The sequence below is a fragment of the Babylonia areolata genome, chromosome 15 (assembly GCF_041734735.1).
Source record: "Babylonia areolata isolate BAREFJ2019XMU chromosome 15, ASM4173473v1, whole genome shotgun sequence".
NCBI lineage: Eukaryota > Metazoa > Mollusca > Gastropoda > Neogastropoda > Buccinidae > Babylonia > Babylonia areolata.
In genome coordinates this window covers 28,320,470-28,332,969 of record NC_134890.1, presented here as the reverse complement: position 1 = coordinate 28,332,969, position 12,500 = coordinate 28,320,470, and the positions used below count along the sequence as shown (strand labels likewise).

At 45.8% G+C, this 12,500-nt stretch overlaps 1 protein-coding gene across 2 annotated transcripts in view; it reads left to right on the top strand.

The window, feature by feature from the left end:
• Positions 1-12,500, top strand: part of LOC143290523 (uncharacterized) — a 33,756-nt gene that overhangs the window by 2,622 nt on the left and 18,634 nt on the right. For both annotated transcript variants that reach the window (XM_076600036.1, XM_076600037.1), the window contains exon 2: positions 11,967-12,500. This exon is cut by the window's right edge and continues 638 nt beyond it. In XM_076600036.1, coding sequence (XP_076456151.1) covers positions 12,127-12,500 — 374 coding nt within the window. In that variant the 5' untranslated portion in view covers positions 11,967-12,126. The remainder of the gene's footprint in view (positions 1-11,966) is intronic.

The window sequence follows — 12,500 nt, the reverse complement described above, 5'->3', positions numbered from 1 at the left end:
GCTCCCCGATAGACCTTCCGCCCCATGGCACACACAAATATTCGACTTGCAAAACGCAAATGTCGCCATTTGGAACGGCGATGGCAATACTGAAAGTCCACAATCAGATCTTCCGAAAACAAATAAAGTCAAACATATGATCTCATCAGCGAAGACAAACTTTTTTCTCAAGTGCTCGATGCCACATCCACCAAATCTCTTTATCATGTCAAATCTTCTCGGTACTGCAAAAAAGACTCCTCTTCCTTCTACCTACACTTTATCTGAACTACCCAATGTCTTTTCTTCTTTGTTTTTCGACAGAGTCCAAAATATTCGTTCGTACCATCTTAGACCAAATGCCTTTTCAACCTACTCATCCTGATCCTCAATTCAATGGCACTCCTTTAATTCATTGACTGAAACAGAAGTCCATGAAATCCTGAAAGAAATGACAATAAAATCATGTGAGCTCGATCCTATACCAGCCTCTGTTTTTTTCCCAGTGTGTCTCACAGCTTCTCCCCACAATCACCAATATTGTCAACTCATCCCTTCTCACTGAAACGTTTCCATCCACTTTTAAAACTGCAATCGTCCGGCCTCTTCTGAAGAAACTCAACCTTGATGCAAGCATTTTGAAAAAAAAACCCAACTATCGACCAGTTTCTAATCTTCCATTCTTGTCCAAACTCCTTGAAAAAATTGTCCTGAAGCAGCTCAACAACCACATTTGTTTCAACAATCTCCTTCACCCTTTTCAGTCTGCATATCGTGCTGACCACAGCACCACTCTCCTTCACATCCTGAACAATCTACTGCTAGCGTCCGACTCAGGAAAAATTTCCCTTCTCACTCTTCTCGACTTGTCAGCCGCCTTTGACACGATAGACCATTCACTCCTTCTTTCCCGTCTTCATTTTACATTTGGTATCAACTGCACTGTTCTAAACTGGTTCAAATCTTATCTCACTGATCGATTCCAGTCTGTTATTTTTGATAATTTCCAGTCTGAACCCTTTAAAATCGAACACGGAGTCCCACAGGGATCTGTTGTTGGCCCAGTGCTCTTCATACTGTACACTGCTCCTCTCGCTGAAATCATCAGCCGCCATAATGTCAGTCATCATTCTTATGCTGATGATACTCAACTCCAGAAGAGTGATACCCATGAAAGATTGTCGTCGTTCTTGCAAGAAACATCCAACTGCTTCCTGGACATTCAAAACCAGATGACTCTAAATAAGTTACAATTGAACGCGGACAAAACTGAAGCAATGATCATAGGAACTAAACAAAAAACTCTTTTCCATCACAACTAACACAATCAAACTTGGCAGTACATCCATCCCTCTTTCCAGTTCAGTCAGGAACCTCGGCGTTGTCCTTGACAACACACTGTCCATGCAAAAATTTATCAGACTTGTCAGTCCTGTTACTGTCAATTACGGCGCATCAGTTCCATTCCAAGGAGGTTTACGAGCGCATTTCCAGATAGATAATTTGAATGTGGTACCTGGAGTGATGCTTGATATATTGGCGTGATCTGGAATCAATAGGCATATGGGGTTTCCGATTCGAATGTACCCTAACTTCACCCCCAGTTTATGCTCTTCATCATGTACACCGTGTGAACATACAATGCATTCCAGTTGATCAATTAACACGCGCGGTTCTTACAAAAAATCCGATCTTCCGGGTCCCGAAATGGTGAAATTTAGGCGACTGAGCTTGTTGTGCGCGTGTCTAAATTCTTGTCATGTTGAATTTCGTTTTGCGTTGGATTTGTTAGGCCTATTCCCGAAAACGTAACATTTAGGTATGGATTCTTTTTTTTTATCATATTTTTTAAAATAAAACAAAACAAACAACAAATACACAGAGAGCCACACTGGCACACAGGCGGGCAGACAGACAGACAGACAGACAGACAGACACACAGACACAGACAGACAGACACATACACACACACAGAGACAGACAGACACACAGACAGACAGACAGACAGACAGACACATACACACACACAGAGACAGACAGACAGACAGACACACAGACACAGACAGACAGACAGACAGACACATACACACACAGAGAGACAGACAGACACACAGACACAGACAGACAGACAGACAGATACACACACAGAGAGACAGACAGACAGACAGACACACAGACATAGACAGACAGGCACACACACAGACACATACACACACAGAGACAGACAGACAGACACACAGACACAGACAGACAGACAGACACATACACACACACAGAGACAGACAGACAGACACACAGACACACAGATACAGACAGACAGACAGACAGACAGACAGACAGACACATACACACACAGAGACAGACAGACAGACACACAGACACAGACAGACAGACAGACACAGACAGACAGACAGACACAGACACAGACAGACAGACAGACACATACACACATACACAGACAGACAGACAGACACAGACAGACAGACACACAGACACAGACAGACAGACAGACAGACACACACACACACAGACAGACAGACAGACACACACACACACACACACACACACACACATACACACACACACACAGAGGACAGTCAAATATTTCAGGATTATCATCTTTCATTTGTCTTCTGTATTTTTAGCACGATTTGGGAGGAAGGAAATGACACATTGCCTTTTATTTCGTCCTTGGATAGAGAGGACAGTCACACACACACACGCGCAGACACACACACACACACACACACACACAGACACACACACAGACACACACACACACAGACACACACACACACACACACACACACACACACAGACACACACACAGACACACACACACACAGACACAGACACACACACACACACACACACACACACACACACACACACACACACACACACACACACACACACACACACACACACACACACACACACACACACACACACACACACACACACACACACACCTTCACTTTTTCCTCCGGAGTGGATAAACGTTTTGTTATTTTATTTTATTTTATTTTAATATTTTTTCTCAAGGCCTGGCCAAGCGCGTTGGGTTACGCTGCTGGTCAGGCATCTGCTTGGCAGATGTGGTGTAGCGTATGGATTTGACCGAACGCAGTGACGCCTCCTTGAGCTACTGATACTGATACTGAGTTGTGTTTTTGCGCACTTGCTACTTTGCGTGTCAGGAGGATCGTAGGCCTGTCTGTATTGGTTAACAGGTTAACTCTCTCCATACGAACGGTGAAAGAGACGACGTTAACAGCGTTTCACCCCAATTACCACCATCAAAATATTGCAAGCGGAAGGCTCTTATACTGAAGAGGTGAATGTTGACAAAGAATACCACAATTCTGACGACGGAAGCTAAAGGTTGGGTCATTGAGACACCCACTGGACATCCGAGGGGTCTGTGTAGAGGAGAAGAGAGGACTGGCCGTACTGAGTGAGTTAAACAGTAGTTAGGAGGGTAGTTGATTTTATGCATGTGTGCGCGCATGTATGTAATATGTGTAGTTGTAATAGTTTTCGGAATTAGGTATTACGTTTTTCACCTCTTAAGTAATATGAGATGGGAGGAAAAGAAAGTGGAGGGGGAGGTATAGGGCGTGTGGGAGGCAGCATGCATGTTACTGTGTCCTCTGTGCAAAGATAGATAGCATGTATATACCAGTATAGATGTATGTGCGTTTGTGTGCGCGCGCGCGTCTATAGTGTACGTTCTTGCGCGCGTGCTTGCATATAGTGCGGGGGGCTCTGACGAACATGTGCCTCCGCGCTTACAGCCCCACGGAAGAACGGATACATTAAACTCACGAGTTAATATATATATATATATATATATATATATATATATATATATATATATATATATATATATATTATGTGCAAGTGGCCTTCGTTGTCAAAATTTAAAAGCCTTTGTGTGTGTATATGTCAGTGAGAAAGAGACAGAGACAGAGAGAGAGAGAGAGAGAGACAGAGACACAGAGAGAGAGAGAGAGAGTGTGTGTGTGTGTGTACAGTTAGGGCGAACTTCCTCGTCGTGTAAGACCAGGTAATGAATGGTTTTTAAGATAATCAGAAGCCTGCCAGAAAGAATCATGCAGAGTTAGGTGTGTGTGTGTGTGTGTGTGTGTGTGTGTGTGTGTGTGTTAATACGCGTTTACGAGGGAATCGGATATCAGCTGAGGGGACGTGTCGGGTCGGGTGCCGCCATCCACCCCGGATGAAAAGTGACGCACCTGTGGCATTGTTCCCTTGTCAAGGTACCCGGTGTAACAGGCCAGATCTTACCCTGGCCAGAGTTTACCCCCGTAAGAACTGGCCTAGGCCAGAGTTTATCCCCGTAAGAACTGGCCTGGGCCAGAGTTTATCCCCGTCAGAACTGGCCTGGGCCAGAGTTTATCCCCGTCAGAACTGGCCTGGGCCAGAGTTTATCCCCGTAAGAACTGGCCTGGGCTTCATCATACCCGGGGTATAGTTTGGCCGAGGCCAGTTTATATCCTCTGGGCCATTTCTTACCCCCTCTCTTTTTCTCTGAAATACATTGATATTGAAGAGTGCCAAGATTAACAACATTAGAGTGAAGTGTATGTGAACTGCAAGGAATATATTTCACACAATATTTATTACCAATGGGCTTTTATTCAAAACTGGAAAGTAATCAATAAACTTGCTTATTTGCAATGAAATTTTTCGATATGGAACACCTGTTTTTAACTGATATTATCTTTGCACATGAAGTTCGTTCCTAGAGACGTTCAGTCGCTCTGATGTACAGTGATTGCTTTTGGTGAATTATGCTTGGTAATCTTGAATTGGAAATTGAAAGAGGGAGATGTAGTGGCACACCACGAGAGTTGCGGTTATGCAAGGTTTGTAATATGGCTGTGATTGGGGATGAGTTCTATTTTATTATGGAATGCACAAAGCATAATGACTTCCGAAACAAGCGTGTGCGTGAAAAATATTTGTCTCTGAAGTATGTGTTCATTTTTGTTTTTTATTTGTTTGTTGTTTGTTGTTTTTTTGTTCATAGGAAGCAGATGGAATTTGTTAGCCATAAGTAAGTTTATCAATTTGCCCACTCAAATGCTAATTGTTATTTGAAACATATTTGCGTTTTCTTATTAAGTTATAGTGTTGAGTATTTGAATGTCTTCTTTTGGGCGAAAAAGTATCATTTACTAGCAGTCCTCCATAAGCAACTGGAGAGAAAGGATGAATGAAACTTTAAACTATATTTTTTTTTAAGATAATGAACAGGGAAGAAAGAAGAAACCGAGAAGAGAAACAAGAAAGAAAATGAAGGTATTGAAGAAAGGTATCTCCACTAAACAATCAAAGAGCAAGAAAAGAGACAAACAACACACACACACACACACACACACACACACACACACACACACACACACACACACACACACACACCCTTTATTGTTGTGTCTATAAACCTTTCATTCACGTTTTTCATGACATCTGATTCTGATTCTGATTCTGATTCTGATTCACACACACACACACACACACACACACACACACACAAATGCAAAGCCTAGTGAATTGATCCTTCTAACAGAAATACAGCCAAGGCTGGCGAAATTTGTTCATGAATGTTTCTTTTCTTTTCTTAATAAGCTCATGTTTATGTTTCATTGTGTCTTATAAACGTTAAGGTTTTATGACAATAAAAAGTATTCTATTCTATTCTATTTACACACACACACACACGCTCCATGAAATGGTGGCTTAGCGGTTTAGTTTGCAGATAATTTGGGGGTCTATGTTCCCCAGAATTTTCCATCGGCCAGCGACAAGTTCTTACAGGACCATACCCCCCCCCCCCCCCCCCCCCAGGTCTATGTTCCCCTAAATTTACGTTTTCTGGGTCTTTGTTCCACCAGGTCTTTGTTCTTCCAGTCTGTTTTCCCCCAGGTCGATATTCCCCAAAAAACGTTTTTGGTAGGTCTATGTTCCTCCATTCTATATCACTCCAGGTCGGTGTTCCCCCAGGTCTGTATCCCCCCCCCCCCCACAAGTCTATGTTCCCCTAAACATATGTTTGTTTAATCATGCATACACTTCTGGGTGCTTGTCAGCAGTGGTCAGCAGTAGTCAATGGTCAGCAGTCAGTAGTGGTCAGCGGTGCTTAGTGGTGGTCAGTGGTCCATAGTGGTCGGCGGTGGTCACCAGTCAGTGGTGATCTGTGGCGGTCAGTAGTGGTCAGTCATGTTCAGCGGTAGTCAGTAGTATGTAGTGGTCAGCAGTGGTCAGTAGTTTCTGCGGTTAATGGTGGTCAGTAGTGGTCAGTAGTGGTCCGTATATAGTGGTCAGTGGTTCTCAGCGGTGGTAAGTGGTGGTCAATGGTGCTCTGTGATTGTGGTCAGCGGTGGTCAGCAGTAGTCAGTGGTAGTCATCGGTCAGCAGTGGTCAGTAATGGGCAACGGTGGTTATTAGAGGACAGTAATGTCAGTGGTTAGCAGAAGTCAGTGGTCAGTGGTGGTCAGTAGTGGTCAGAGGTCAATAGTCATAAGTGGTCAGTGGTTTGTTCTGGTCGGTCAGTAGTCAGCGGTTGTAAGTGATCAGTAGTGCTAGTGGTCAGTGGTAGTCAGCTGTCAGTAGTGGTCAGTGTTGCTCAGCAGTGGTCAGTGGTGGTCAGCATTAGTCAGTGGTCATCAGTGGTCAATGGATGTCATCGGTGGTCAGTGGTCAATAGTAGTTAATGGTCAGTATATGATGGCCAGCAGTGGTCAGTAGTGGTCAGTGGTGATCAGCAGTAGTCAGCGGTCAGTGGTGGGCAGCTGTGGATAGCAGTCAGCAGTGACCAGTAGTAGTCAGTGGACTGTAGTGGTCAGTAGTGGTAAGTGGTGGTCACTGGGTAGTGGTTGTCAGTGATCAGCAGTGGTCAGCAATGGTCAACGGTCAGTGGTGGTCAGCGGTCAGCAGTGGTCAGTTTGTAGTTAATAAAAAAAAAAAATCAAAAAAATCAGGACTTCTTGATGATGCACAAATGTGACAAAATAACGTAATCTGAAGAATTTGACGTAGTGGTCAGCAGTGGCAAGTAATGGTCAGTAATGGCCAACAGTATAGTGAAATCTGCTAAAACTTTGCAGTATTGCATACAGTATGATGCAAGCTGAACTCTGATAGTGGTCATGCAGCGGTCAAACATCTTCAAAGGCAAAATGTACAAATGCGACAACATAATGCAGTTTGAGCACTCTTGAACTGTGGTCAACCATGGTCAGCTGTGGGGGAACATAGGCCTGGGGGAACTTAGACCTTGGCGAATATAGACCTGGGAGAACTTCGACCTTATGTTGTCTGAAAGTGAACATGATGTGGACGGGCGTGGCATGGCACGTGAGGGTGGTGGTGGTGTGTGTGTTTGTGTGTTTGAACATGGACGCTAGCGTCAAAAACAGGATTGCCTAAGTCAGCGCCGCCTTTGGGAGACTCTGTGAGAACGTCTGGGAGCGGAGACGACTCGGCTCTACCACTAAGCTGAAGGTCTACTGTGCAGTGGTCCTTACCACCCTCCTTTACGCCAGCGAGACCTGAACTGTCTACTGCAGACACGCCAAACAGCTCAACCGCTTCCACCTGAGCTGTATATGTAGATTCCTCCACAGGTGGCAGGAGAAAGTCCCCGACACGGAAGTCCTGGAACGAGCTGGCCTCTGCATCGTCTATACCCTCCTGCAGAAAGCCCAAGCCAGGTGGGCTGGACATGTGGTCAGAATGCCAGACAGACGGCTGTCTGAGCAGCTGCTGTACGGAAAACTGTCAGGGCAAGCGCTCAGTTGGAGGACAGAAGAAACGCTACCAAGACTGCCTCAAAGCGTCCCTCAAAGTCCTGGGCGTCGACATCAACACGTGGGAGACACTTGCTCTGGACCGTCCAGCCTGCCACAGCATAATCACCACAGAAGCCCGTGCAGCGGAAGCCAGGCGCATCACCGAAGCGCACCGAAAGCGTGCTGTGCGCAAGGCCCGAGCAGCATCCACTGCCACAACAGCACCCACTCACTTGTGTCCCACGTGTGGGCGAGACTTCAGGGCCCGGACTGGCCTCACCAGTCACCTCTGGACCCACAGCCACCGATCTTCCATCTGACTCTTGAAGCCATGGTCATCTTCGAATCCGAAGGACGAACATCATCACATCACTTTTTTGACGAACATCATCACATCACCTTTTGACGAACATCATCACATCACTTTTTTTGCATTGATTGCAAAGTGGCTTGAGCGTTAGAACTTCTTCTTCTTCTGCGTTCACTCGTATGCACACGAGTGGGCTTTTACGTGTATGGCCGTTTTTATCCCGCCATGTAAGCAGCCATACTCCGTTTTCGAGGGTGTGCATGCTGGGTATGTTCTTGTTTCCATAACCCACCGAACACTGACATGGATTACAGGATCTTTAACGTGCGTATTTGATCTTCTGCTTGCATATACACACGAAGGGGGTTCAGGCACTAGCAGGTCTGCACATATGTTGACCTGGGAGATCGTAAAAATCTCCACCCTTTACCCACCAGGCGCCGTCACCGTGATTCGAACCCGGGACCCTCAGATTGACAGTCCAACGCTTTAACCACTCGGCTATTGCGCCCGTCGAGCGTTAGAACGAGTTATACAAATTCCCATTATTATTATTATCATCATCATCACGATCATCATCATCTTTATCATCATCAATGTAATTGTGATACAGACTGGTCGGGTGAGCGAAGTGTACACGGGGTATATTCCAGCCAGGAGGGGTATGAATTGGCCTAGGCCAAGTAGAGCGATGGCCTAGAGGTGACGCGTCCGCCTAGGAAGCGAGAGAATCTGTGCGCGCTGGTTCGAATTACGGCTCAGCCGTCGATATTTTCTCCCCCTCCACTAGACCTTGAGTGGTGGTCTGGACGCTAGTCGTTCGGATGAGACGATAAACCGAGGTCCCTTGTGCAGCATGCACTTAGCGCACGTAAAAAACCCACGGCAACAAAAAGGTTGTTCCTGGCAAAATTCTATAGAAAAATCCACTTCAATTGGAAAAACAAAAAACAAACAAAAATGCACGCAGGAAAAAATACACAAAAAAAGGGTGGCGCTGTAGTATAGCGACGCGCTCTCCCTGAGGAGAGCAGCCCGAAATTCACACAGAGAAATCTGTTGTGATAAAAAGAAATACAAATACAAATACAAAAACAAATAGGCTGGTTCTTACCCGGGGTAAGAACCAGCCAGGGATAGGTTTCGGCCTGTTACACCGGGGTGTATTTCACCAGGCTGCATGGCGTTCTGCATCCTGTCCGTGTGACAACTCACTGGTCTTGTCTTGTCTTGTATTGCGGTGTGGTGTGGTGCGGTGCGGTGCGGTGCGGTGTGTGGTGTGGTGTGATGCGGTGTGGTGTGTGTAGTGTGGTGTGATGCGGTGCGGTGTGGTGTGTGTCGTGCGGTGTGGTGTGGTGTGTGTGGTGTGGTGTGTGTGGTGTGGTGTGGTGTGTGGTGTGGTGTGTGTAGTGTGGTGTGATGTGGTGCGTGTTGTGTGGTGTGATGCAGTGTGGAGTGGTGTGATAGTGTGGTAATTGGTATGGTGTGATATTGTGTGGTGTGATATTGTGCGGTGTGGTGTGGTGTGGCGTGGTGTGGTGCGGTGTGGTGTGCTATTGTGCGGTGTGGTGTGGTGTGGTGCGGTGCGGTGCGGTGTGGTGTGGTGTGCTATTGTGCGGTGTGGTGTGCTATTGTGTGGTGTGGTGTGATGTGGAGTGGTGTTGTGAAACGTACACTGCTGTTTCCTACTTTCATATCATGCAGTTGTGTTGCACATCCTTGATTTGCGTTGTACATGATGTACATTGTGACTGTGTTGTTTTAATGATTTCTTAGTTGCGTTTCGTTGAAGCGCGTCGCGATGTATTTTGTTGGATCGTTTTGCGTCGTGATCGGTCAAGCCGCTGTTGTATTTTGTTGTGTGAATTGATACTTTTCCCATGTGAGGACACACACCGACATAAAAGCCTGCCTGCCTACTCATCCGTCGGTCCGACGGGAGACTCCATCATCACTGATACTGAGTTTTTTTTGTTTTTTTTTTGTTGCGCTTTGGTGTATTTCATTTGTGTTGTGTTTTACTGAAATCATGTTTTGTTATTATGGTTCATGTTGTATTGTACTTATTGTTTTGTACTGTGTTGTATTGAAATTATTGTGTTGTATTGTGTGGTGATGTATGTTATTGTAGTCTATTGTACTGCATTGTGTTGTCTTATAACACAAATGATGTCGGATGGTTCAGATAATGATTAAAAAAAAAAAAAAAAAAATAAATAAAAAGGTCTGTGCGAGACTCCAGTCTCTGGCGAACTTGGAAGATAGCAATGTGACTGAGGCCTGCGTGCCTCGGTGAACACCTTTCATACACACGTTTCTTCTTCTTCTTCTTCTCCGTCTAAAATAGGTATTGTGGGTGTGATAAAGATTGAAGAGAAACGGTTGTAACACTAACACTAGTAACAGTCACATTTAGTTATTTATTTAGTTATTTATTTTTTAATTTCATTTTATTATTATTATTATTTTTTAAAATATTTATTTTGTACGCTTATAGTTGACTCCATCAAGTTTTTGCGCCTTATACATATTATTATTATTAGTAGTAGTTCTTTTTTATGTATTTATCTATTATTTATTTTTTTTTTTTTCTTAAGGCCTGACAAAGCGCGTTGGGTTACGCTGCTGGTCAGGCATCTGCTTGGCAGATGTGGTGTAGCGTATATGGATTTGTCCGAACGCAGTGACGCCTCCTTGAGCTACTGAAACTGAAAACTCTTCTCCGTCTTCTTCTTCTTCTTCTTCTCCTTCTTCTTCTCCTTCTTCTTCTCCTTCTTCTTCTTCTTCCTTCGTGGGCTGCGACACTTTCATTCGTGGAATACACAGTGGACCTATACGTGCATGACATTTTTTTTTTCTCTCGCCATGTAGGCAGTCATACTCCGTTTTCTGGGAGAGAGGGGGTGGGCCATAGGGGTAGGGGGGGGGGGTGCATGCCGGGCATGTTCTTGTTTCCACAACCCACCGAACGCTGACATGGATTACGGGATCTTTAACGTGCGTATTAGATCTTCCAGCACACGTGGAGGGTTCAGACACTAGCAGGTCTGCATATCTGTTGACCTGGGAGGTCGGGGTGGGGTGGGGGTGGTGTGGGATGGAGGGGGTGGTGTGGGATGGAGGGGGTGGGATCCTCCACCCTTTACCCACCAAGCGCCGTGTGCGGGAATCGAACACGGGACTCTCAGATTGTAAAGTCCAACACTTTAACCACTTGGCTGTTGCATGTGTCTGACGGGTATCAATATCATGTCTAGTTATGGTTTTCCGCACGACAGATAAGGCTTCATCAGAATTGTTAGGTCAAATTGTACCTACAGAGGGCATACTTCCTACAGTAAGCAGGGTCGTCTTAGCTATGTGAGAAGTACCGTAGAAAACAAACAAACAACAAACTTGTACCGCCGAAGACAACACACACACACACACACACACACACGCACTCACACACGCACACACACGCACACACACACACGCACACACACGCACACACACACGCACGCACACACACACACACACACACACGCACGCACGCACGCACGCATACACACACGCACGCACACACACACACACGCACACACACGTACACACACACACATATATACCAAAGAAGAAGAAGGGTAGACTGCGTGCTGCGGAAAGAAAAAGCTAGGATTGCTTGCATGCGTATTATGTGTGAACAAATAGTGTAGTGTCAGTGTAGTGCAATGCAGTGCAGTGTGTGTGTGTGTGTGTGTGTGTGTGTGTGTGTGTGTGTGTGTGTGCGCGTTCGTGCGTACATGCGTGCGTGCGTATATATATATATATATATGTGTGTGTGTGTGTGTGAAAAAATTAATATTTTCTTCTGCGTTCTCGGACAGATGATCTTCAACAGCTTGAAATCCGCAGCTTGACACTCAACGAGGATAGCAGCAGCAGCATCAACACCACCACCACCACCACCAACAGTAACAACAACAGCAACAACAACAACAGCAGCAGCAAAGAAGAAACCAACTGAACGACCTGACACCACCACCCATGGCCTCGAGAGCGAAGCCGACGTCCAGACCGCACTCTGATTGGACAGTCCACATGTTTTCCGACAGTCAGAGCGACGAGGACGACGGCCTCAGTTTCGATAACCCCGCCACCGACTACAGGGACGTGAAGGATAGTTCAGACGTGGAGAAAGAAAACAGCAACAGCAGTCAGCCGACAGCAATGGGAAGGACACACGCACCCCACGACCACGACAAAGACAGCGTCTCTTCCGTCCACAGTCAGACGGGCCAACACACCTCCCTGGTAGGGGGCGAACACGACGGACGCGAAGGGAGCTTACCCAGCGTTGATGTGGAGGTGATCGCCCTTTGCAGAGACAGCCAGAAGGTGGACGTTGGTCAGGTTGGCTA